The following is a 27,106-nucleotide window of genomic DNA, read 5'->3' as shown; positions in this document are numbered from 1 at the left end:
TCAATTTATCACCTTCGTCGCGTTTTGTGACACTGTTTTGGGGGTGTCGAAATTTTCGTTAAAAGCAATAACTATTATACTTTGATTACCGTTATGGTGCTGTTGCCTGGCAATGCGCCCGATGTTGGAGGGATGAATGCATTTTCAAAATAGTCTTGTCTAAATATTTGTCGATTGTTTGCAAAGATTTCACTCAAAATAAACTATTCGTTTTAGTGTAAATATTGAACACCCCTGGAATGGTACATTCACACAGCATCGGGGAAATAATTGCGCAATGTGGTGTAGAGCATGACCATCCACGCGCTACCTACGACCGTTGCATGCATGTACTGTCGCACACTGACTGTTTCATGCACGGAATGGTGTGTGTACTGGAGATGCATGGTACTTGTAATAGCAGACAATACAATGTAAGGGTGCTTTCGATAAGCTTCCCTGGGTCGACCCCGCAGTGCTTACTCGGGTGAGCCCCTGACAAGAGCTAATCGAACGATCAGACTCGCCCTCTCGTGGTGACGGCATGCGTCTCAGGTCACCCCCAAGTGACCCACTCCACAAGCAGGGCACTGGGGGCTGACCCGGGTGAGCCCCGTCAAACTATTCGAACGTACCGGGCAGACCGAGTCGCCCCAGGGAAGCTAAATGAACGCACCCTATTGCTACTCTCACACTAGGGAGATTATGCTAGCGAATGTGCTTACGAACAAAAATATTTAACAATCGCTCAAACTTCACAACATTCGCCTCAAATTCACTACGTTCACAAGTCATTCTCCACCTCCTTACGAAGATCGGTCAATTTATGCTGCTCTTACACGGCGAATATGCTAGCGAATATGCTATCGGAAGGAAATATTTGACAATAGTCTCAAACTTCGCAACATTCGCTGTGTCTTCGTAAGCATTGGTAACAAATTCGGAACGTTCAGAAATTATTCCCCACCTCCTTATGAAAATCACTCAATTTACGAACCGGTTTGTAAGTTTCAGCGAATGTTGCGAAGACGGTCATATGGCGTGATTTTCGTAAGCATTGGTAACTTTGGTAAAGCATGCGTAAGCGTTTGCAACGTTCGTAAAGGCATTGGCAAGCGTTGGTAAGCATTCGTAATATATTCGTAATATATTGGTAAGGAGAGGGCCGACCGAGGACGATCCAGGGGGGAGACCGAGATGAAATTAGTCACTATCCAACCGCTATTTTGAACGAGTTCAAATATTCATGTTTGTAATAACATTCGCCGCTCTGTGAGAGCAGCAATACGAAGTGCTTTCATACATTTAGCGAATGTTGTGAATACGGTAACGCCATCGATTTGCGTTTGGAAAGCCATTGGTACTGTTGGTAAAGCGTGCGTATTTTGCGTTAGATATTGGTGAGGAGAGGTTTAAGGACGACATAGAACGTATTCACTATCAAATCGCAACTTTTAGGGAGAATTGATCGCGAATTTCAAACATTCATATTCGCAAGATATTCGCACAAGTGTGAGAGTAGCATTAACGACCTGTCATCAAGTCCTCTCGTCATTGAATATAACCACTAGTCTACATATTGGTAGGGGACCAGTCTAGTTCACATCTAGACTGGTCCCATTTCTTTACCCAGCGAGGATGATAGCCTTGCTCAAAGCAGTCGCATTGCTCACTCCGAAAAGACGCCGTAAAAACCCATCAGTATACACTGTGCATACTTTGTGTATTCACACCGCACGACCATACCGTAAATACACCATATCACATCGCTCAACGCTCACCGTACAATTACTGTGCACAAGTCATCCGCACTCGTACCACCAACCCGCATGCGGAGGCCGCTAGCGACGGCCGACGCATGTGGATAGTGTACGGGGCATCGTGTCGTGCGATGTGGTTACACACATTTTACGCACAGTGTGAATATTAATTCTACTGCCTTGAGCAAGGCTACGAAGATGAAGACATGTACTGGTTTTACAAAACCAGTGATATCATTGGATACCATGTATTGCTGTACATATACATCATTTCAATGTTGTTTTATAAGTATACTTGTACGTATAATTTGATTGAAAAATGTATGCGGGATCAACGCTACATTTGTAGGCTACCATGTGACCGTCAGGATTTTAACGTAGGCTCAATGCCAATCTGTGACGTCATTTGCGAGCCTGGAAGTATGACGTCAGATATTCTGGCTAACATAATATTGAGCAAGTTCGAGTGTGCAGAATGGTTAACTAAATTTGCGCTCGAACCCATTGGTCGACCATTGACGACTACTGTGTGGTCGTCCAATTGGACTCAGACTCGAGTTCATGGTTTCTTCACTTGTCCCAACAGCACGTTTCATTCTAACCTGTGTAAAGTGTAGAAGGGAACCAGTGACACTGTAGCGAAAAAGCGGAAGGTTGACTATTCTTCTAAATGAGTCGTTCGAGTGAGTGCGTCACTGCACATGTCCGTTGGTGGTCAGTAGTCAACCACGGGTCGACTTTTTGTGCCCACTCGAACCTGGAAGTTTGATGTCAGATATTCTGGCCACCATTATTGGTTAATTCAAGCCAAACTGAACCTTGAAACTCACCAGACAATTGAACCTCAATACGAAGACGGCAATGTTTTCATTACGTCATGATGATGTCATTAGGTGTCAAATTACAAGGTTTTTAAAGTTGAAAGGGGACCATTTTCGTTTTGCTGTATCTCAACGAACATGAAAGCTATGATGTTCAAAGTTTTCGCATCTGATAGACCAAGACTTGGGCAACAATTGAAAAGTTAACGCCAAAATCGTACGACCTTAGCATCGGGGTCGTTACCCTGGGTCGAAGTTCACCTTCGTTTTTTTTTTTTTTTCGTCAAAAAACAACTTTCGAGCTTTTCTACGGAATAACTCAAGATTGAGATTGAATGGAATGTTGAAACTCTACAGATAGTTGAACCTCACTATCAAGACAACACATACTTTATTACGTCATTATGATACATCGGGAATTGAATTACGTTAGATCAAAGTTTAATATTTGTAAAAATCATAACTCAAAAACTATGATTCGGATTTTGACAATCTACACATCATCGGATAGATCATTAAAAGTTGGACAAATGCTTCACAGAACACGTAAAATATTTTTAATACTTCTAGTGTAAAACAAAATTTGAAAATTTCATAAAATCTTATCGTATTCATGTTTTTAAAACTACTGATCATTTCAACGTGATTTTTGTTTCAGATTGTAAAACAGCAATCCCGCTCTATCTTTTGCACAGAAATAACAAAATCTATGCATCATCTGAAAGGTCTTAATAGACTTATCACGTGCTATACTATATGCGACCCTGTTTGACCTTGACTTCCCGTTAAAGTTGGAAATTGATATATAATGTTTGAAAAATAAAAAAAAATCCTAAACCACATGATTTGATTTTTATCATCTGTACGTCAAAAGAAAGAACTCAAAAGACATCACCAACGCTACCAAGTGTCACCTCATTTGACAGTACCTTCCGGTTCAAAACGGAAGTTGAAACTTTATATTAGGAAAAAACATAACTTCTAAACCAAATATTGGATTTTTACAACCCATCCATCATTTCCAAGGTCTTAATAAACTTATCACGCGCTACATAAAAAGTAACCCCCATTTGACCATTCATCCGATGCAAACCGGAAGTTGGTGTTTAATTTGTAAACAAATCATAACTCCTTAACCAGTCATTGGATTGATGAGGTAAAATGTTGTCACCAATTCATTCACTCACTCACCACGAACACCTTGTTTTTGTAGTAAACAAAAACTGTACATGTACCTCTAGTTGTTCCTGTTCCTGTTCCTGTTCCTGTTCCTGTTCCTGTTCCTGTCCCTGTTCCTGTTCCTGTTCCTGTTCCTGTTCCTGTTTCTGTTCCTGTTCCTGTTCCTGTTCCTGTTCCTGTTCCTGTTCCTGTTCCTGTTCCTGTTCCTGTTCCTGTTCTGTTCTCGTTCTCGTTCTCATTCTCGTTCTCGTTCTCGTTCTCGTTCTCGTTCTCGTTCTCGTTCTCGTTCTCGTTCTTGTTCTTGTTCTTCTTCTAGTTCTTGTTCTTGTTCTTCTTCTTGTTCTTGTTATTGTTGTTGTTATTGTTATTATTATTGAGATTGCAACAATGACCCCGTGAGAGGTGGACGTGTTTTCGGGGAGCTCCACTTGCTTCACTGAACACATACAAACCGTGCAGTCTAAACGCAATGGGTCCCAAGCGACTAGGAGGCCACTCGGTCGGTAGGGTCTCTCGCCCCGCAGCCTCTGGTGATGAAGCCGCGAGCCCCGAAGAAGGAGCAACAGCCAACCAACATGAAGATTTTGAGGCGTTTGTAAGAGCCACTCTTACATAGCTACTAAACGGGCAAATGCAGCTAGAGGAGAAACTCGGGGCCTCGATAGAGTATAACAGTGAGCGGATTAACGGAGCTGGAAAAAGCTAAAGATATTTTAGAGGACACTGTAGACCAGCTACAAACAGACCTCTCTGCTGTCCAGAACCAGCTAGCTCAACAGCAGGCCGACATAAACAAACAAGAACGCTTCTCCTGGCGTAACAATTTCAGATTGATTGGTGTGGAGGAATCTACAAATGAGAACTGTATGGAGATAGTCAAAACCATCCGGGAAGACAAGTTTGACTTTGAAGGCGAGCCCTGCATTGAACGAGCCCACCGAGACGGTAGAGAGAAGTACGGTAAACCGGCCCACATACTCGTAAAGATGTTATCATACCAAAGCAAGGTAAAAATCATGAAGTCCCACCGTACCGCCTTAACAGACTCGCCTATGTACATACTCAACGACCTGACGGCAGCCGATCGAAAGGAAAAGTGGAAGTGGAAAGTGAAGGTGAAAGCACTATACGACCAGGGGACGAAGCTGAGGTTCTTTGCGGGGAAATGGCGACACAGAGATGGTGGACCCTTTGCGTTCAACGGTAACTAACTGTATAAATTTGAACTATATCGACTTCGAAAGCTGAACAGTTGTTACCTCATTTTTAAGTGCCAGCTTAATTTCCATAACTGCCCTCACTAAAGTAAAGTGTGTTTTTCTCTTGTGCCTAAGTAGGTTATTTTATCGAGGACAGTTGGGATTGCATTTATTTTGTTTTTGTTAGAAATTTCTTCTAAGTTGGTACCCTGCATTGCAAGTGGAGCTCCGACTAAGCACAGTCGGTGTGGTGTTGTTTTTGCATTACAAGTATTTTGTTTTTTGTTTTGGGGGCCGGGTTTGTTTATTGGTGTTTTTGGGGTGGGTTTTTTCTAATTATATTTTTTCCCTTCCAAGCATGAGAGCTTGTTTTTTTTTTTTTTTTTTTTTTTTTTTTTTGAGGGGGGGGGGGGGGGGGGTTATTGCAACTAAATCAAAAACACGGAGATTTGTAAGCTTGTATACAGTTAGACCAATTCCTCATTTAATTTATTTCTTGTGTATGAAGTACATAATCCCATGGGTAAAAGTGTACCGTCCCTTTACTACCATGACATTCCTCTTGCTTTTCTTGTATGATTGCTTTCTGTTTGGCCCACTAAATTGTGGTGTCAACCGGGTTCACGCTTTGAATGACAAGCTCGCATAGTTCTAAAGGCACCTCGCCTCAAAATGTGTCCATAGTCTCCATAAATTGTCGCGGCTTAGCAGATTCCAAATGTTTTTATCAATGTTTAATTTTTAATGTTATATATTGTTGTATTTATATTCATATTTAAATTTATATTTTTACATAGTTTTTAACGATTCCTGTAAGTGGCGGCTTTCCGCTGTTGGATATCAATAAATAAATAAATAAATAAATAAATAAAAAAGGAGGGGCGTTTTACATCGTTTAAGGACAAAGCGCTACTCCATTTACTGTCTGCAAGACGTCCATTGTACAGACTCGATGGAGCAGAGGATTAGAGCTGAATGGGGGTTCGATTGTTATTTTAGCTCTTTCAAAAGTAACTCCAGAGGAGTGGCAATTCTTTTCAACAACACCTTTTGCGCTCAGCTTGGAAATTTATGGTTGTAACATTACCTCAATTAATTTATATGGCCCTAACAAAAATGATCGTAATTTCTATGAAACTGTGAATGGTATTATTGCTGATAACGATAATCCACACACATTTATCTGTGGTGATTGGAATTTAGTATTGGATGTCAGATTGGATTGTTTCAATTATGTCAACATTAACAATCCATTGGCTAGGCAGAGAGTGTTGGATTTGTGTAACCAAGCAAATTTCATTAATCCCTGGCGCATTCAACATCCAGAGTCTAAGAAATACACTTGGAGGCAGAACTCTCCATTAAAACAGTCCAGGCTAGATTTCTTTTTAATTTCTTCAGAGTTAAACACTAAACTAGCCTCTTGCGATATTAAACCGGGCTATCGCACTGATCATTCAATTGTTGATTTGCAACTTGATTTTAATCAGGTAGACAGAGGGGTTGGTTATTGGAAATTTATATAATAATTCTCTTCTTATGGATTCGATTTATGTTGACCAGGTTAAAACCACCATTAGAGAGATTGTCGATAGGTATGCCGCCTCGCCCTACCAACGTTCAAATCTGAGTGACATTCATCCTAAGGATGTTAATATTTTATTATTAATGATCAACTTTTTTTTGAAATGTTACTCATGGAGATTAGAACTAAGACCATTTCCTATGCCGCCTGGAAGAACAAAAACTCACGTAAGGCTGAATCAAACCTCGAAAAAGAAATTACAGTTCTATCCGAGAAAGTTGCAAAGGGAGATGTTGTATCAAACGACATGCTAAAATCGATTGGAAGCAGACTGACCTCGTTAACCTTCGCAAGAAAAAAATGGAAGGCGTTTTGATACGGTCAAAAACTAGGTGGATTGAACCAGGGGAAAAGCCTTGCAGGTATTTCCTTAATATGGAGAAACGTAATTGTGTAAATAGAAGCATTAGTCGTGTTGTTACAGATAATAATAGTGAGCTGACGAGCTCGTGTAGTATCCTTAATGAAGCTAGGCTTTTTTACAAAAAACTGTATTCTTCCCCTGATTCACACGAAAGGGCTAGTTTGCAACATTTGTTCAGTAATTATGATTCTCCAGTTCTTTCTAACTTGACTCGGGATCGTTTGGAGGGTCCGTTGTCATATTAAGAAGTTTTGAATGCCTTGAAAAGGAGTAAAAACGGAAAGTCTCCGGGGTCAGATGGTTTTAGCTTCGATTTTTTTAAATTATTTTTCTCAGATTTGGCATGGTTTCTATTGCGGTCTCTGAATTTTGGCCACGAAACAGGAAATTTTTCAGTCACCCAGCAATATGGGATTACCACCCTGCTACCAAAAGGGGATAAACCCCGTCAATTCTTGAAGTACTGGAGACCCATTTCCCTATTGAACATTACGTACAAACTGGCCTCTTCTTGTATAGCAGAGAGATTTAAAACATGCCTTCCTGCTATTATTCATGAACAACAAAAAGGCTTTTTGCAAGGTCGCTTTATAGGGGAAAACATTCGGTTAATGTGTGATTTGCTTAACTACTCAGACAACAACAATATTCTTGGTATGTTTCTTTTAGTTGATTTTGTGAAAGCCTTTGATTCGGTCTCCCATGACTATATTCTTCAGATTCTTGAGCTGTTTAACTTTGGCCCCTCAATACAAAAGTGGTTTCAAGTGCTGTACAATGGTGCAAAAGCCTCTGTATTGATAAATGGTTTCTTGTCAGAATCTTTTCAAATTGAGCGGGGTTGCCGGCAAGGTGACGGCTTAAGCCCTGTCTTGTTCCTTTTGTGTGCCGAAATTCTGGGCAAAATGGTTCGCAGGGACAACACTTTGAAAGGAGTTACAGTTGATGGCTCCGAATACAGGCTTTCTCAATATGCAGACGACACCGTGTTTATTCTAGACGGTTCAGAAAACTGGCTTAGCAGGGCCTTTAAGCTACTAGACGATTTTGCTTGAATGTCGGGCCTTAAGGTTAACATCAGTAAAACTTTATAAAGCTTTATAGGGGAAAACATTCGGTTAATGTGTGATTTGCTTAACTACTCAGACAACAACAATATTCTTGGTATGTTTCTTTTAGTTGATTTTGTGAAAGCCTTTGATTCGGTCTTGTGAAAGCCTTTGATTCTGGGCAAAATGGTTCGCAGGGACAACACTTTGAAAGGAGTTACAGTTGATGGCTCCGAATACAGGCTTTCTCAATATGCAGACGACACCGTGTTTATTCTAGACGGTTCAGAAAACTGGCTTAGCAGGGCCTTTAAGCTACTAGACGATTTTGCTTGAATGTCGGGCCTTAAGGTTAACATCAGTAAAACTTTATAAAGCTTTATAGGGGAAAACATTCGGTTAATGTGTGATTTGCTTAACTACTCAGACAACAACAATATTCTTGGTATGTTTCTTTTAGTTGATTTTGTGAAAGCCTTTGATTCGGTCTTGTGAAAGCCTTTGATTCTGGGCAAAATGGTTCGCAGGGACAACACTTTGAAAGGAGTTACAGTTGATGGCTCCGAATACAGGCTTTCTCAATATGCAGACGACACCGTGTTTATTCTAGACGGTTCAGAAAACTGGCTTAGCAGGGCCTTTAAGCTACTAGACGATTTTGCTTGAATGTCGGGCCTTAAGGTTAACATCAGTAAAACTTTATAAAGCTTTATAGGGGAAAACATTCGGTTAATGTGTGATTTGCTTAACTACTCAGACAACAACAATATTCTTGGTATGTTTCTTTTAGTTGATTTTGTGAAAGCCTTTGATTCGGTCTTGTGAAAGCCTTTGATTCTGGGCAAAATGGTTCGCAGGGACAACACTTTGAAAGGAGTTACAGTTGATGGCTCCGAATACAGGCTTTCTCAATATGCAGACGACACCGTGTTTATTCTAGACGGTTCAGAAAACTGGCTTAGCAGGGCCTTTAAGCTACTAGACGATTTTGCTTGAATGTCGGGCCTTAAGGTTAATATCAGTAAAACCAATGCAGTTTGGATTGGTGGGAATAAGGGCCGTCAAAAAGGTGTTTGTCCTGATATTAATGTTCACTTGGTCCATACCCAAGAAAGTTTTAGAGCTCTAGGTATTGATTTTTCTACCAACTTGGACAATATGATTGATAACAATTATAACCGGGTTTTAAATTCCATCAGCAACTTAATTGGGCGTTGGTCTAAGCTCAACCTTAAAGTTTTGGGTAGAGTTACTGCTGTTAGATCTCTCCTTTTGTCTAAGCTCACATTTTTAATCCTTACTCTCCCTGATCCTTCCAAGCTATCTATTAAAAACCTTGATTCTATGTTGTATAAATTTATTTGGAAAGGGGTTGACAGAGTAAGTAGGAATCAAATGATTCAAGATTACAGCGAAGGTGGGGTTAAAATGGTGGACATCCGTTCTTATTTTAGTGTTCTCAAATGTACGTGGATTCGCAGGTTGCTAAGAGCAGAGGACTCTGGTTGGTCTTCCCTGTTCTATACATTATTCAATTTCCAGAACATACTTTTTCTGGAAGTTGTCCACCCGAGTATTGCTCGATTTTTACAGAGAGCCATTCACCCCAACCGTTTTTGGTTAGATGTTCTTACTGCCTGGGGATCTTACGTACAATGCCACCAGCCGACTAACCAGATTGACTCCTTAAACAGTGTTCTATGGTACAACCATAGGATTAGAATTAATTACAACTGTGTTCATTATAAACATTACGACAAATTTCCTTTAAGGCCGTAAAACAATCCTTTGGAATAGCGATAATGGACAAGGATGGGGCGAATATTTTCTTCCCTTTCATTCCATTCAATTTTAGGCTTCTCTTGCAAGATAAAAAAGGCTCTAACCGTATTTATAACTGTCTTACATCTGCTAAAAAAGTTGCGTATAAATTCATCGCTAAATGGGAAACACAAATGAGTATTCAGCTTACCAAACCTAAGTGGATGGTCCTTTGTAACATTCCATTTTGTGCTACTAACGACACCAGACTACGGTGGTCTCAATACAGATTAGTCCACAGAATACTTGGAGTCAACTCATTCTTAGCCAAAATCGGTAAAAGGGATAATGGTCTTTGTATATTCTGTCAATTTGAGAGTGAGACGCTGGTCAATTTATTTTGTAGATGCAAGTTTTCAACTATGTTTTGGACCCAATTTGGAGATTGGATAAGGAGTACTCTTAATATTGACATTCGCCTAGACAATGAGGCTAATCCTTTTTGGTATTACAACAAAATCTTGGAGTGCTCTGAATCTGATCCTTCTTTTGTGTCGCTTCCATATCTATAACATGAAAATGAGTGAGAATAGACCCTCCCTTGCATTATTAAAACTGGATTTAAAACTTTATTATACTTTTGATAAATGCATCTCCATCACCAATAACTCAACTGTTAGCTTTCACAAAAAGTTGGACTCCTTCAAAAACTATTGGTTCAAGGTTAAAATCGTATTTTGTATTTTGTTTATTTCCCTTGCTGTTTATGTTTTGTATCTTCAGCGTGTGGCCTTACATGTGAATACATAATTTCATCCGTGGAAAAACAAAATAAAAATAAAAATGTTGTTATTATTATTATTATTAATTAGTATGATTACAAGATAGGACAGAATATACTGGTGGCCTTGTCACGGGGTTATAAGGGACTGACAGTGACACCTATAGAGCCTGACACGAAAATCGGCTGGAAGAGTTTTCTGTGTGAAAACTACAAAGCTGAGTTCTGGTACTGAGAGATCATTGAACTTACCCGTAAGATCCTGCAGACGCTCTTCATACTGCTGTTCGGACCCGAGGACCACTTCACACTCTTTGTGTCTGTCTTCTTGTCTGTCTTCTTCTTGCTCATCAACGCATACCTGAAACCAATGAAGGATGCAATTGAACAGTGGCTTCAGTTGTGCTCACTTGGGATCATCTTCATAAACATGCTGGCGGCGTCCTTGCTCCTCATGCATGCAAAATGACGATGGGCCACTTGTAGATGATAGAAAGGGAGTTATTTCAACTGCGTTAGTTCTTCTGAATCTCAGCATTATTGTTTTCGCTGCAAGTAAGTACACAATTGGGTTTATCAGAACTGCAGTTTTATTTTATTTATAATGTATATGTGTTGTTTTCTTGCATGAATGTTCAACACAAAACACAAACAAACCGGTGACATAACATAAGTTTTGCCATTAAACAGATTTTGCAAGATGTTATTTTGGTTTGCACACGCCCTCATACGGTTACAAACAGAGATCTCAGTTATATTTAATACTAGCATGTTCCTCCATCCAACACTCGTATGTTACAATGCCAATCTACAAAAATTCATAAACAGCTCGCACACATTGTGAAACGGCGTCATTAACATGTTACGATGTAAGAAGTGTGTGTGTGTGTACCCATAAGTTAGATTGACGATAACATGAAAAAAAGTGACCAAAATGCGCTATGAGAAAGATTATAAGACAACTTAAAATTGGCTACACGAGTCGCCACTTAATGAACTTGATCTCTTGTCAAAGCTAAAATGAATATAATTTTAGACGCTGGGCTGCCGGAACAGTTTATTGGGTGGTGAATAACACTGTAGTGTATTGCTAACACGATCATATATTTAGTTAGTTGTTCATAAGAAGGCTTATGCGAGATCTTAAACAAAAGGCATAGCAACTTAAAATTATACAGAGTGATTACCAATAGTGTCCAGTGTCTTTTAACTATGTACAGTATGGCCATAAATTATCCTGGAAGATTTCGCGTAACGCAGAAGTATAATTTTGTAAGAATACACTCAGCCCTGTGCAAATGTTTTAGAAAAATTGCATAAAACAGTGTTAAAAAAACCAGAAAAAAAACAGGAACATCACACAAAGTTGTTTGAAACCGTACCCGATTCTTGGTGCCGAAACCTCCTGTCCCATGAACCTAGACAGCTTGCACGGAAATGTCAAGTCGTGAACTTTGCTGAATTTCACTTCAAATGTTTTCAATCAATAAGGAAATCCAGTCATATGACTAAAAATGTAAATACGTTTTAATTGTGTAAAAACAAAAAATGTCCAATAGATATTACCCTCTTCCCGTGCTTTTCATGAAAGATTCGCGAACAGCTCCGTTACGTTTTTACACACAGACATGTTACGTCATAGTTGGGAGCTCTAATTTGTATAGCCTCCAGTTTGTATGTTGCAGCAAGCAGCATAACAAAGCAAATTCCCAGACATTACATCAGAGCATTGTCAGTTTGACGCACGTCGTCAACGGCAAAAGTGTTTTTAATTTTTAAAAACCTTTAGGTTGGGACATGATGTTTTAATCGATAGTTACGAAAAATTCAGAAGTGTACACATATCAAAATTACATTTAAATGGTGAACAAAAGCACCATAAACAAGTTAAAATAGCATTTCCGTTATGAAAATCCGCTCAAGTAGCTGTTTAACCTTGCACTTTTTTTCAACAGAACAACAATCATGGTTCATTTGTCACAGTATTTCGTAATTTGGTAATTTTTTGGGGGGAAACCCCACTCCCAGCCAAAAATGAAATCTTTTGTTAGGTACCATTAAAAAAAAAAAAATAGTAAAATAATAGAACTTGGATTTTAACGTACAATGTATACGTAGCTTTAAAAAGTACCTCTGTGTTGTGTTAACAATAACACGTCTCATATGATGATGTAGTGTTATTTCCTTTATAAACTTGAATTTAGATAGTTTCGATCAGATCTATCAGGACAGCGGTCACAGAAGATTGGAACAAATTTTCAGAACAACATCTCCTGATATGGTTTACATTTAAACCTCATAAATTATCTAATGTTAAAGTTCATCTTACAGATTAACGCCAGCATTTTCCACAAAATAGGCTACATGTGACTTGTTATAATTGCAAAGAAGGTTGCTTTGGGAAAATATGGCCGACCATGGATTTAAAGGCGTCTTGCGACCTCTTTGTTTAGGTGTGATTGCTTGTGCACTAACCATTGGACTAGTTGGAGCCAAGGCTACGGGGGACGCGTGTGAGGCTTGCCATTGCGATAGACATACATTGACTGTTGACTGCAGCAATAGGGGTCTGACAGAGCTACCAATCGGCATACCAAATGACACCGCAAAACTGTAAGTGATTTTTAAATTAATGTTAATAAGTCTTTCAAGATGTGTTTAGTTAGAGTTGATATTATTAAGTACTTGGGTTGGTTTAGTTTTCGTTCTGTTCTTATTGAGGTGAACGTTTCAGAAGAAAAACAGCATATTTCGAATGACAACCAAACAGACAACGGACTTGTTTACGGAACAGCGTTATGTTAGAGTTAAAGAGTGAGCACTGTACTCGGAATGAGCCTCACGCAGTTTGGTCACTCGGCTGCCGCAGTCCTTTAGTACAGACGTATCGATACACAGACGGACGGCCAAACAATTTAAAGTCACCTGGAAGTGTTTTTTTTTTTTCTTCAAAATAAAGCTTTTGTCACTCAGATATGTATTTTGATGAGTGGAATGTGAATAAACAGTTAACTAAGGTTCAACAAAGTTATTTCTTATTTTATTTACAAATTTAAGAGTTTGCATTACGTACAAACTGGCCTCTTCTTGTATAGCAGAGAGATTTAAAACATGCCTTCCTGCTATTATTCATGAACAACAAAAAGGCTTTTTGCAAGGTCGCTTTATAGGGGAAAACATTCGGTTAATGTGTGATTTGCTTAACTACTCAGACAACAACAATATTCTTGGTATGTTTCTTTTAGTTGATTTTGTGAAAGCCTTTGATTCGGTCTCCCATGACTATATTCTTCAGATTCTTGAGCTGTTTAACTTTGGCCCCTCAATACAAAAGTGGTTTCAAGTGCTGTACAATGGTGCAAAAGCCTCTGTATTGATAAATGGTTTCTTGTCAGAATCTTTTCAAATTGAGCGGGGTTGCCGGCAAGGTGACGGCTTAAGCCCTGTCTTGTTCCTTTTGTGTGCCGAAATTCTGGGCAAAATGGTTCGCAGGGACAACACTTTGAAAGGAGTTACAGTTGATGGCTCCGAATACAGGCTTTCTCAATATGCAGACGACACCGTGTTTATTCTAGACGGTTCAGAAAACTGGCTTAGCAGGGCCTTTAAGCTACTAGACGATTTTGCTTGAATGTCGGGCCTTAAGGTTAATATCAGTAAAACTTTATAAAGCTTTATAGGGGAAAACATTCGGTTAATGTGTGATTTGCTTAACTACTCAGACAACAACAATATTCTTGGTATGTTTCTTTTAGTTGATTTTGTGAAAGCCTTTGATTCGGTCTTGTGAAAGCCTTTGATTCTGGGCAAAATGGTTCGCAGGGACAACACTTTGAAAGGAGTTACAGTTGATGGCTCCGAATACAGGCTTTCTCAATATGCAGACGACACCGTGTTTATTCTAGACGGTTCAGAAAACTGGCTTAGCAGGGCCTTTAAGCTACTAGACGATTTTGCTTGAATGTCGGGCCTTAAGGTTAACATCAGTAAAACTTTATAAAGCTTTATAGGGGAAAACATTCGGTTAATGTGTGATTTGCTTAACTACTCAGACAACAACAATATTCTTGGTATGTTTCTTTTAGTTGATTTTGTGAAAGCCTTTGATTCGGTCTTGTGAAAGCCTTTGATTATGGGCAAAATGGTTCGCAGGGACAACACTTTGAAAGGAGTTACAGTTGATGGCTCCGAATACAGGCTTTCTCAATATGCAGACGACACCGTGTTTATTCTAGACGGTTCAGAAAACTGGCTTAGCAGGGCCTTTAAGCTACTAGACGATTTTGGACCAGTGTCACTTGATAATGACGTAGAAGCTAAACCCAATAACCTAGGCCACTCAAATTCTCCATTAGGTTTCTCAAACGTATAATAAAGGAAGTCATGAAAGGAAGGCTTTCTACTCTATTCACGAGAGGAGTAATTAACAAAAACGCTAATTGTGCCAACAAAAACATGGCTAACTCACTTAAGACAGGGTTAAACATAATACAAATCGTGACAAACAAAGAATACTACAAAAATATGTACAGGTGTCTTTAATATAAAACAAGTCATCGGTTAATCATATGATACAACTCGGACAGAACACTTATTCCGTTGTATGCATGAATACAAAAATAAACTCCCAACACAACCAGTTCGAAAATGGGACGGCTACTTTTTCAGAAAAAATGCTGGATATAACTCTTCAGACCTATTATGTAACAAGTGAATTAACACATTATGAACATAGTCAAGAGTTATTTTTGTTAGAATGATTTCTATAAGTCTTGTTTGTAAACAGTCATACATTAATTTTGAAGGAAGTTTCTACATGTTGGTATTTGACATCGTGACCCTGAAGTAACATGCTGATATGAATGATCTGCGATAAGTTTAAACTAAACTGCATACAGTTTGAAAGACACCCTTTCAAGCAGAGCATTGTATTTTTTGGAAACCCCCAGGCGAAGTCAAGCATCATTACTCCCTTGGCGTCAGCTTATATTCTACCATTATTTGCCAAAGATTACAAATCTGTCGAAATCTGATTCTTTATAAAGAGAACGAGCCTCCCTCGTAAAAAAAAAGTGTTCCTTTGTTATGTAAAAATAAAGTGTACGGGAGCGCGAGTTCAACTTCACACGGTCACATGAGGAACCCATTGATTAAAGGAGGCAACATGGTTGGTTTTCCCGAAATTTTGCATGTCAAATGGAGATGTTGTGTTACTTATTTGTATACTACAAAGGATTAAAGATTTGTAGTAAGTACACTTTGCGGTAGCACAATTTCGTGTTTGAGCATGTGTTGGATTCACGGGGACTGCTTGATTATAAGCTGACACTTGGCTTGTTCAGAACATAATTTACAAAACTGAACCTAAACTAAATGTCATTTTCATGTGGGGATTTTAATTTTGTCATTACATGGGTTTCTAAATTTAATAGGCAGTTAATCTGCCCAAGCAGTCAGCAGCACGACTGGTTTATTCTTGGTCCAATTACCAGCTTAAGGTGCAATGTTTGGATCCGGGAGTATAAGGATATAACAGGTGTAGTAGGCTGATATAGTGTATTGTTTGGCCATTCTTGAAACTGCTTGAGCAGACTTGACCCTTATACCGAGTTCAAAGCGGCCTGACCCATGACCTATTGGACAGTGTGACCTTGGAACTGTGGTTGTTTTATCATAATGAACGAATGTGTCAATTACACGCTGATTAAGTTTCGTTAAGAAAAGGGACGGGCCAAACGTGACACAAAATCCAAATAAATTCTACCCCGATAGTTTTTAAGATGGTAATTTTTTGCTTGTTTTTTTTCTTCTTCTTTCTTGCTTGTGCTACAGAGACCTTAGTATGAACTTCTTGCGAGAGATACCAGAAGATTGGTTGTTGCAGTTTGATTATCTCGTTTACCTGTACGTATGCTAATGTGTGATTGATTAATAATAATGATCTACATAGCTAAACGACCATCACCTATTTACCTTACCAAAGGCTCTTTTCGATTCCAAGGTCAGCTTTGCGTGCGCGCTCATCTTCACACGAGAGGACGGAGCCTGAAGCAGAATCCAAAGCCGAAGCCATCGTTTCGAAAAGGGCCATAGTCTCTCATTCGAGAATGCAAAAAATAATAAATTAATAAATTAATTAGCTTAGTTTGTGTTGAACTGTTAATTTTCGATTGGTATTTAAGTCCCTGCACTGTGTGGATCTCTGTTGTTCTGAATGTTTACAGACAGTGCTGAACAACATTGTATAAAGTGTACGTCATGAAGGAACGCCGCCGGGTTTCTAGTAGCCTGAAGACAAGGCGCACGCGGCACACCGGATGGCACCCACTAACCCATAAATGTAACGCACGGATAGATACTACGCCTTTAGCAACTCGTTTTAGAGCCTTTTGTTTTTCTTTACATTTGCCACGATTTTAGTAGGAGGAAATGTATCGAATTTGCATCGGACATTTTTGTGACGTCATGCAAGTAATTGTGGCTTCTAATTGGCCAGCAACTAACCACGCTAATGCATTATGCATTACTTTTTCTCCCCCAAAATCGTTGACAATTGTAAAGAAAAACAAAAGGCCCCAAAACGAGTTGCTAAAAGCGCTTCGCGGCTTACGCCGCTCGCGCTGATATATATATTTTGTTCATGCGTGCTAAAGGCTAGGTTTATAGTAAAACTAGAACATTTCATGTGTCGCGCTCAAAACCAATGCAAATGTAGATTTTTTGTAAGGGGTGCAATTAGAAAACTAAATCTTTTCCATGTAAACAGTTATTTAGCTGCCGTTCTTTGGGTATAATGTTTGCCCGAACTGTTCCGGCTTTCCCAATATGTGTAGTAAATGTTAACTGAGGAGAGTGTTTATTTTTTAGGGACATCGAGATAAGGATAGAGGGGGACATGATTTGCATAAAGACGATCTAAGATTGTTTTGACTTTGTTCTTTTAATTTCAGGAGTGTATCCAGCAATCATATTTCGAATTCATTTAAAGTACCACCGTCTCTCAGGTCTCTGTAAGTTGAATACGTTTTTGTCTCATTTTGGGATTAAAGCTCATTATTTCACTAGACAAGTTGCTCGTTGACTCAATGCCTGTTTTGTTGTAGTATTTCATTGAACGCGTGGAGTATATCATCCACTATCCTATACCGTGCGGTACAATAAACTGTCGTTTTTTGGTGATATATTTTTAGAAGTACTGTACGGTTGGAAACGTACACAGTGTTAACATTTGTGAACCAAATCCATTGTTATGATAGTTTCAATAGAAATGTTATTTCAAGTTATTTCAATAAGAACGTTACTGGGAGAGCAATGCCACAATTCTGAATAAATGGCAATTAGCCAACCGAAAGAGGTTGGTTGCACAATCGCTTAAAGCCATTGGACACTTTCTAAACAGAACAACAATTAAAAATTCACAGATTTACAAATAACTTACAGGGTTTACAGAAGGTAACGGTGAAAGACTTTCCTCAAAATATTATTCCATTAAATGCTTGACCTTTTGAGAAAACCTTAAAACAATTATCAACTCTCGATTATGAGAATAACGGATTTATTTTAAATCATGTCATGACACGGCGTAACGTGTGGAAACAAGGGTGGGTTTTACCGTTATTTTCTCCCGACTCCGATGACCGATTGAGCCTACATTTTCACAGGTTGTTATTTTATATATAAAATGTGATACACAAAGTGTGGGCCTTTGGACAATACTGTTTACCGATGTTGTGCGATTGCTTTAATGTTTTTATTTTTTATTTATTTTTTTTTATTTTTTATTTTTTTTTTTTTTATCAAAACTATAATGTTAGAGGCTGCAAAGAAAACACTTATGTTTTGGACCTTTAGGTCACACTGCCATGGATTTGTATCAAGCAAGACATTCTGGAAACAATGGTCCTGTCATATGTCCACTTCTTTCAAGAGGGTTGTCCAATCCATAAATTATTCAAGGACCCACTTACAAACATTGCACATTTTCATTCCAGTGACGATTTCTTAAAAACAATTATGATACATTTATAACCAAAAATGGTGAATTTCGAGTGATAAAACACTCTATAAGATTTGACATACAGACAAGCTAAATTAAAAAAAAAAAAAAAAAAAAAGACAAGTTAAATTATCCAACTGTTTCAGCGATTTAATTTTCGGGTTGCAACATCTTTTTTGATTTTGTTTTTTTTTCTTCAAAGGTCTGCTGATGATAACCAGTTGCAAGATATAAGAATGATGATGGAAACCGGAAAACTATGGGAAGTGTAAGTACCTATCTACCTTTTGTTTGCCAAACTAATCATGATGTTTAAATGATGGACCCACTTCACCCGGTGCATTATAATGGTGAACGGTTGTGTTCATCATTAAGCCACGCCCATTTCATGTGCCCCCTAATATTACCCATACATTGCGTACGTAAAGAGCTCATGCACCACGCTTACATGTCCAGGTCACATGCACGTGTTCAACCACCAATGGAAGCTATCTTCTGATGATCTGCTTCACTCGTCCCCAGCGCCTTGCTTAAACCAAAGGCGCTAGGATGGGCAAACGTATCATGCACTGTCATTACTTTAATAATGCGCAGTCCCATCATGCATCACACGCACACTGCGCCATATTTCTATGCACTGTAATGTACGCATGACGTACTTCCTGAACAAGAATCTGTGCGAGCGATTAGCCTATCCCAGCGGTCCTGGATAGACTTGCCGCTGGGGCCGAGCGAAATTATCTGCCTGTTTGCCTGAACGATTCAATGAGGGCGCCGTTTTAGTTTGAGATTGTCAAAAATACATTTTCGCGAATGTCCATTGCGCAAGCGCTAACTGTTAAATTGACTGCATGCTGGTCTAGCTGGCGATCAAACTTGATTGCTAGGTAGACCAGCATGCACCTCATTCACGCCTAATGCACGCGTTCCAAGTATCTGTGTGAGGTCTATGGACATCCTTAAATAACGCATGTAGTCACGAGCACGTTCTAACTCACAAAAAAAAAAAAAAAAAAAAAAAAAAAAATTCGTTCATCGATCTCCAGCTTTTGCCTCAAGAAGGGCGCTGATAGAGAGTGTGACGTCATATGAAGGGGTATTAGGCACATCTGAATTATAGCCGAGTGTTTAAGCATCGATTTAAAGTTTAGCTGTTTAAGTCGTCGGTGTGTGTATGTGTTAGAATCCCGGTCGTGACACTTGTGTCCTTGAGCAATACATTTTACCATGATTGCTTCCCTTCACCCAGGGGTATAAATGGAAACCCGCGATATTGTACATGGGTCATTCCATGGGTCATTTCATGCCAGACCAACGCACTTTTTAACCCCATGTCTTCTGATTTTGATTAAAAATTGCCGTGATCGTAGGTCCTTATAAGCAGTGATTGCACAGCAATTTTTAGCCCGATCGGACTTACTACGTGGTCAGGGCAGAAACCACTAAAATCTGAATTTTTGTAGGGTAAAATACCACTTTTTTTGTAAAAATGTGCCATAACCATGTCAATTCTCATCACATATATGCAAATTTTGTATCAAAATGATGAGAATTGCATGCTCAAATTAGTTATTTTGTCCCATTTTTTTATTTTTTTTTGAAATGTAGGTTACTTACATATACTTTAATATGTTATCGTGACCTTTGACCCAGTTTTTTAAATAATGTAATAATAGTAATAATAATAAGACTTGTCATGCGCACATATCCACCCTGCTGGGTGTTCAGGGCGCAGTAAAACCAAAAAAAAAAAAAAAAAAAAAAAAACACAACACAAATAAAAACAGACACAACAAAATTAGTCATTGAACCTGTGACATAAGAAAAGTTTTGAGAAGAGACTTGAATTTTGCAGTACAAAGACAAGATCGAAGATTAGGTGGTAGAGAGTTCGAGATGCGTGGCGCGGCTGAAGAAAAAGACCTGTCACCCCATGAGTGTCGAGACGTGGGTTCAATGAGGAAAAGCATAAAACTTGATCGAAGATTCCTTGATGGAGTGTAAACTTGAAGCAGTTCAGAAATATAGTGGGGAGCCTTGCCATTAAGAGCTTTAGTGGATAATGAGCATCAGCTTGAAGATGATTCGTTGAGAGATAGGGAGCCAGTGTAGTTGTTTCAGAATGGGGGTGATAGAACAGGTTTTTCTAGACATTGTCACAATGCGGGCAGCAGTATTTTGGAGCCGTTGAAGTCTGGAAATCTGGTTGTTAGGACGACTGTAGAGAAGAGCATTGCCGTTGTCAAGACGAGAAGTAACAAATGCGTGAATGACCTTTTCAGTGGCACTTTTGTCCAAGTACTTGCGAATCTTACCTATATTCCTGATGTGATATGATGATAAACGAACAGTGTTGTTGATGTGTGGCTGAAGTGTCATTGATGAATCGAAAATAGCCCCTAAGTTCCGAGCTTTCAGCGAGGGGGCTATCCGAGCACCACCGATGGAAGATGTATGACACTGAATCCTTAGTTAACTGTTGACGTGACCCAAATAGAAGGAATTCTGTCGTATCATCATTTAACTTCAGGAAGTTTCGTTGTGTCCAACGTCGAATCTCTTGAATGTATTTCTCAAGTCTTGCAATAGATGCATTGGCGTTTTCTTGAGAAGATTTAAACGTGATGTATAGCTGAGTGTGGTCTGCGTACAAATAGTAATTCAGATTAAATTTCAGGATGATGTCACGAATCGGTAAAGTGTATAGCGTAAACCACTGCAGGCCGAGTACCGACCCCTCCGGCACAGAGTAGTTCAAAACAACAGGGTCGGACTTCGCGGTGCCAATACATACATGCTGGGTTCTATTGTTGAGATTTGCACCATGCTAGGGCTGTGTCCTCTATGCCAAGGTGATTCTGGAGCCGAGAGAGAAGGATGTTGTGATCGACAGTGTCAAAAACAGCACTCAAGTCTAGCAGGACTAGTGCTGTAAGGTTACCATTGTCCATTGCAGAGAGAATATCGTTGCTCACACGGACTAGTGCAGCCTCGGTCCCATGGAAAGGTTTGTATGCTGACTGGAACACGCCGAAATACGTGATGAAACTACACGTTCGATGACTTTTCCAAGATAGTTTAAGTTTGCAACCGGTCTGTAGTTTTTGAATATCTCCTTGTCCAGGTTTGGTTTCTTGATGAGCGGCCTGATGTAGGAAACTTTGAGGCTATCGGGGAAACAACCGGAACTGAGGGATTCGTTTACAAGCTTAGTGATGTAGGGTAAAAAAATATCGATGTTTTGCTTTATCATGGATGTTGACACTGGATCCAGCTCACAAGCTTTTGAAGGAGATTTCATAATAACCCTTTGAATGTCAGCAACAGTCGCAGGCTCAAACACAGATAGTCTACACTCTGGTTGAAGTTGTGGCAATGTCTGTATCATTCCAAAAATCAATGAAATAAAAATCACTTGATAAAGCATGTTTTCCTCTATCAAAATCCACTAACAAACAGTTAGGCTCTTCAAAATTTACAAGTTTATGACTATTTTTGTACAAGTACCGTGATCTTTAATATGTTATGGTGACCTTTGACCCAATTTGTAAAACAATGAATCATTTCAAAAGTCAACAAAATAAAAATCACTTGATATAACATGTTTTCCTCGATCACAATCCGCCAAGAAATAACTGGGCGTTTCAAAATTTACAATTTTATTACCATTTATGTGCAGTTGTTAGGTCACAAACTAGTCAATTTATATACTTTCACCAACAAGCCTCACTCCTCTGTTTCTAAAGTTACTTAAACATGGACTATAACGGATTATTGATATAGCCAATATTACTATTTTTGTACAAGAAATGTAAAATAAGGACTGATATTTTAGTTGTATTCAATAAAACCTTTTCCTTCAGGAAAAAAAAAAAAAAAAAAAAACACAAATTCGCGCGGCGTACTCCAACCCAGAAAACTCAGTTTCGGCAAAAGCCGGTGACCCACGAACCATTCATACACAGTGTGTGACGTCACACCACGTACCGAAGCTCTGTACACGGTGTGTCAGGTCGATCGTGTGCGTGCATTTTACATGTACATTGAATGTGGAATAACATCGGACACTATAGGCTGCATTTTTTTGACACAAAAAACAGCGAAAATGTCCGATGGCAGCGGGTCTTGGGAAAACCACAGTATAGATGAGGAAAAGGCATTTCAGGGAGGCACTTCAGAGGAAAGTGAGGGCTCTAGCGATAAGGGGAGCTCACAGGACGAGAGAGAAGCCGAAGACGTGTTATGAGTACATTTAGTTAACCAGCCCGGGGACGATGATCGTCAGGCCGAAGAGAATGAGCCAAACCCTGATGATCGACGGCTAAAGACAGACTGGTAAGGCCACAAAACATTTCATGATCAGTTTATTTCTGCTCCCAAAAATAGTTGAAGGCTATCCTTGACCAAATTAAAACATGAACGAACATGATGGACAAGGTTTATTGTTTACCTCCATTCACGTTATAATAAATGTATGTGAGCAACACATGCACTGACTTAGTCAGTAGAAATGTGAGGGGAGGGGTAATTTTTGTCATACCTTATCAATTTAAACTGATATTGTAGATAACCTATGTTGTTATTTTTCTTCACTAAGTAACTGCGTGGTGGTGGACACATGTGCATCTACACAAATATCTCATGTACATGTATGTAACTGTTACTTTGGATTATGATTGCCTTCTGGCATTGGGTATAGTTTTAAAGCAATTCAGGTACACACATGCAATATTAACACTTCACCATGCAAACCACAAATCTGTTGTTAATAATTTTGTATGATTTTTTTGTTAATAATTTTGTATGAATTATTTTGTTAATAATTTTGTATGAATTATTTTGTTAATACTTTTGTATGAATTCTTTTGTTAATAATTTTGTATGAATTTTGTTGTTTAGAAATTACTGCAATGTTGAATATCAGCAAGTGGTGAGCTTAGGAATATCTTGGCCGTTCAACCACTGCCACTGACATCATGTTTGGTGGCAGCAACACGAAGGACATTTCCAAACCCTCGTGTACACTACAGTGGAAGGATTTTCGTATCCACCAACGGATTAGACAGCTTTGCTTTGCTTTATTTGTCTTCAGTCGTAACAGTTTTTTCACGTTATAATGATCCGGAGGGAGTGAGAAAAATCTTTATAAGCCATAATAATTTACGTATAAATGTACATGTATATTATTTCATTTTGTTTCTTTCAGAGGGGTGGGTGGTTCAAATTGATTAATTTAATTTGAACCACCCACTCCTCTGAAAGACACAAAATGTAAATTACTCTGGCTTATAAAATTAGGTGTGTGGTTCAAATTGATTAATTTAGCAATTATGTGCAATAAACTTGTCCCGTTGTCAACAATACACTATGATTAACATGGTAAAAACATTCAACTTGGTTAGCAGAAATATAAAAACAAAACAAACAAACAGAAGCCTACATGTACACCTCTATATAACGACAACACTAAAACTGTATGTATTTGCAAACGACAACAGTTTATTTTTCAGTTTTAAATATCAAAATTGAAAAAAGGTTGCCTAGTGATAGCGAAATCATCTGAACATTCCGTCATCAAAGAAAGTCAACTATACAACCCTGTCAACGCCCCTCCCCCTAAAAAAGAAAACCTAAGCCATGTTATGTACCTGGGTAGCTGTGGTTCGCTTTGTAAATTGTAAATTAAGTTGTACATTAAAAGAATATAATAAAATCATTGTGTACAGACCATGTTATTATGTTTTTAAACAAAGTTGATTGTACTACCCTGGTTACCACCCCCCCCAAAAAAAAAAAAAAATAAAATAAAATAAAATAAAACAAAAAATATATATAAAAAATAAAATAAAACCCACATCAATGTGTACAAGCTAGGGCCCAATTTCATGGATCTGCATACTGTAAACAAAGAATCGGCACTTGCCGAAGCAGGGACTTCTGTGCTTACATAAAGCGCGTTTCACAGGTTACCAGCGAATTTTGGCTTTTGCGGGTCATGGGTGCATACTTGGTTTATACCAGGCATTTTACGCTTACAAATGTAAATGTAAGCGCAGAAATTTAGCCTTTGGACATAAGCAGAGAACGTTATTCATAGCGCACAATTTGTTGGTAAACAGATCCATGAAATTGGGCACAGGTCATTCTTTCTTCAAACAAAGTTGATTCTACTACCATGGAACCCCCCCCCCCCACCCCTACCAAAAGAAACACCAAAAAATCAATGTGTACAGGTTAGGGCCCAATTTCATGGATCTGCATACTGTAAACAAAGAATCGGCACTTGCGGAAGCAGGGAATTGTGTGCTTACATCAAGCGCGTTTCACAGGTTACCAGCGAAATTTGGCTTCTTTGGGTCATGGGTGCATACTTGGTTTATACCAGGCACTGTACGCTTACAAAGTAAGCGCAGAAATTTAGCGTTTGGACGTAAGCAGAGACGAAGTTGAACCCACTACCTTTGAACCCCCACCCCCCAAAAAAAAATAATAATAATAAATAAATAAAGAAAAATGCTACATCCTTTTCCGGCTGGTGAAGGTTGATGTCAATGACACGGGGGTTACACATCAGCTGCGGATGGAGTTGTTTTCATGTCTTGTCACCCTGCTGACAAGTGCATTGTGCATGCATTCTTTGCGTATCTGTTTAATAAAAAAAAAAAATAAAAAAAAAAAATAATCGTTATGTGGGATTTCTTGAAAATTTACATGGCAGAAATACAATCTCGGAAGGTTTGACGTAACACCACAGACTGACAATCTCTCTTCAAGTTGGCATAGTTTTGAAAAGAACTTTACTGGAGTTAACGCAAAACCAGAACAAAAAGCGTCCACATGCAACAAAACCAAAGGGGCAGGTTTTCTTTAAGTCTGATAGAAAACATGACCTCCAACCAACCCCCTTCCCCAGATCTACACCTAGTACAAAACTGTTCTTGCGATTCAACACCCCATCCCCTCCCCCTCCACCGTGAACAGTTTTCAAAGGGGCAGCTGAACAACTAAAAATGAAGAAATCATCTGATCCTCTGAAAATTTGCATGCATAGGCCTACTACTTACCTAAAGCTATTGAGAATCTTAGGTCTCCATTTCTAGTTCTGGCTAGCATGTCTCCGTCCTGCATTGTCTTCGTCCTGCATTCTCATTGTAGTGTAGAGCTGCGAGTTATTTCTGTACAAAAAAATATGAAAAACAAAAAATAAAAAAAAAAATAAAAAAACTAGTGCTGAAAAAGAGCTGGCCTTATTTTACAAATGCAAATATAGTAAACACTCCATGTAATTAACCGTGCCAAGCAAATAAACACAGCTATAGGGAAACTTCACACTAAACTTCTCTGGAATTGGTAATTCCTGAATGACCATGGATGGGCAATTATATGGATGGGAGTTTGAACATATTTTTGAGATGTGCCTTAAAAAAAAAAGCGAACAATTCTCAGGCAGCTTTGGCAAAAACAATGTCGAGCAATCCAGTATAGACCAATATAAATACATGTCAGCGAGGCCAATAAACTGTTAACTGTAACAATTAACTTTTTAAACGTGCCAGAAAGTGTAAACCAGGGCATAAACATGCCAAAAGCACTTGGGTGGCTACATGGATTCATCACTCAACAGAGTCAATACACTATGTTCATATTTTATGGTAGTCGGGTCAGATTCAGAGCATGCACATCATGTCAATTGACAGCAAGATGATTGTTCCTTGCATGAAAAGGGTAGAGATTGTTTACTATTTTTCTTATTACAAATACATGTACCGGTATTGGGCCTGAATTAATAATGGAGATAGTTTCTCAGTAGTAGATTTTTTAAGATTATTAACAAGTACTTACCAGGCTTTTCTCCCTCTCTTTTCTGTAATGCCACTTGATTCTTTTGCTGTTCCACGGCCACTTGCGACCAGGGCCACGGCAGAGGGACCCCGCCGACGTCGTACGCGTAGCATGCACAAGCAGCACTGGCTCGGGCCTTGTGGTCGAAGATCCCCCTGAATTCTCTCGATGTTTAGAGGTTTAAATTTCGGAATCGATCCAGGCTTCTTACACAAACTTTGAAACTTCTAGTGCATCTACAAACAACCAAATAGTCGGCAGTATTTATAGCTGATACACTAGAAACAAAAAGCTTCGTAGCACACACGCACGCCTGTAGTGTGGATGAAAACGCATACACAACACACGGAGTAACATGGCGTAATCTTTGTTTACTCTTGTTGCTTCATGGGTATGACATCACCATTTTTTTGACCGCGTTCATGACGTCCGCTGGTTTACAAATCCGCTTGGATTTCAGTGTTGGTTTAATAGCCGGGAACCAGTACAGGGCGGGAAATTTCAAAATCGAAGAATCGCGGTCAATTTTTTTTGGTCAAATTGTCGCAAAATTATTTGGAGAAAAACATGACCACAACAATGAATTGATAGCTGAACACAACATAAACAAGTTCTGATAGTGATTTTAATGTAGGAGTACCGTTAAAGTCCATCTTTAAAGTGTTCATCGTTTGCGATTTGTTTTTTGTTGAGGGCTGATGTGGTTTAACCAGAATCAGAATTTCAACTATCAGCAGTGACACACCCAGGATTTATTGTTTTTTTGGGGTGGGCCATATTTTCCCTAATA

The 27,106-nt window shown here is 38.9% G+C and overlaps 1 protein-coding gene across 1 annotated transcript in view; it reads left to right on the top strand.

Moving 5' to 3' along the window:
* The first annotated feature begins 12,651 nt into the window (after nucleotides 1–12,651).
* LOC117299361 overlaps nucleotides 12,652–27,106 on the top strand; it is a 42,934-nt gene continuing 28,479 nt past the window's right edge. The window contains exons 1-4 of the mRNA XM_033782891.1: nucleotides 12,652–13,091; nucleotides 16,311–16,382; nucleotides 17,429–17,488; nucleotides 18,677–18,742. Of these exons, the coding sequence (XP_033638782.1) occupies nucleotides 12,886–13,091; nucleotides 16,311–16,382; nucleotides 17,429–17,488; nucleotides 18,677–18,742 (404 nt within the window). The 5' untranslated portion in view covers nucleotides 12,652–12,885. The remainder of the gene's footprint in view (nucleotides 13,092–16,310; nucleotides 16,383–17,428; nucleotides 17,489–18,676; nucleotides 18,743–27,106) is intronic.

Source organism: Asterias rubens, chromosome 14 (assembly GCF_902459465.1).
Source record: "Asterias rubens chromosome 14, eAstRub1.3, whole genome shotgun sequence".
NCBI lineage: Eukaryota > Metazoa > Echinodermata > Asteroidea > Forcipulatida > Asteriidae > Asterias > Asterias rubens.
The sequence above is the reverse complement of the archived record's forward strand: the minus strand, read 5'-3'. Positions and strand labels throughout refer to the sequence as shown.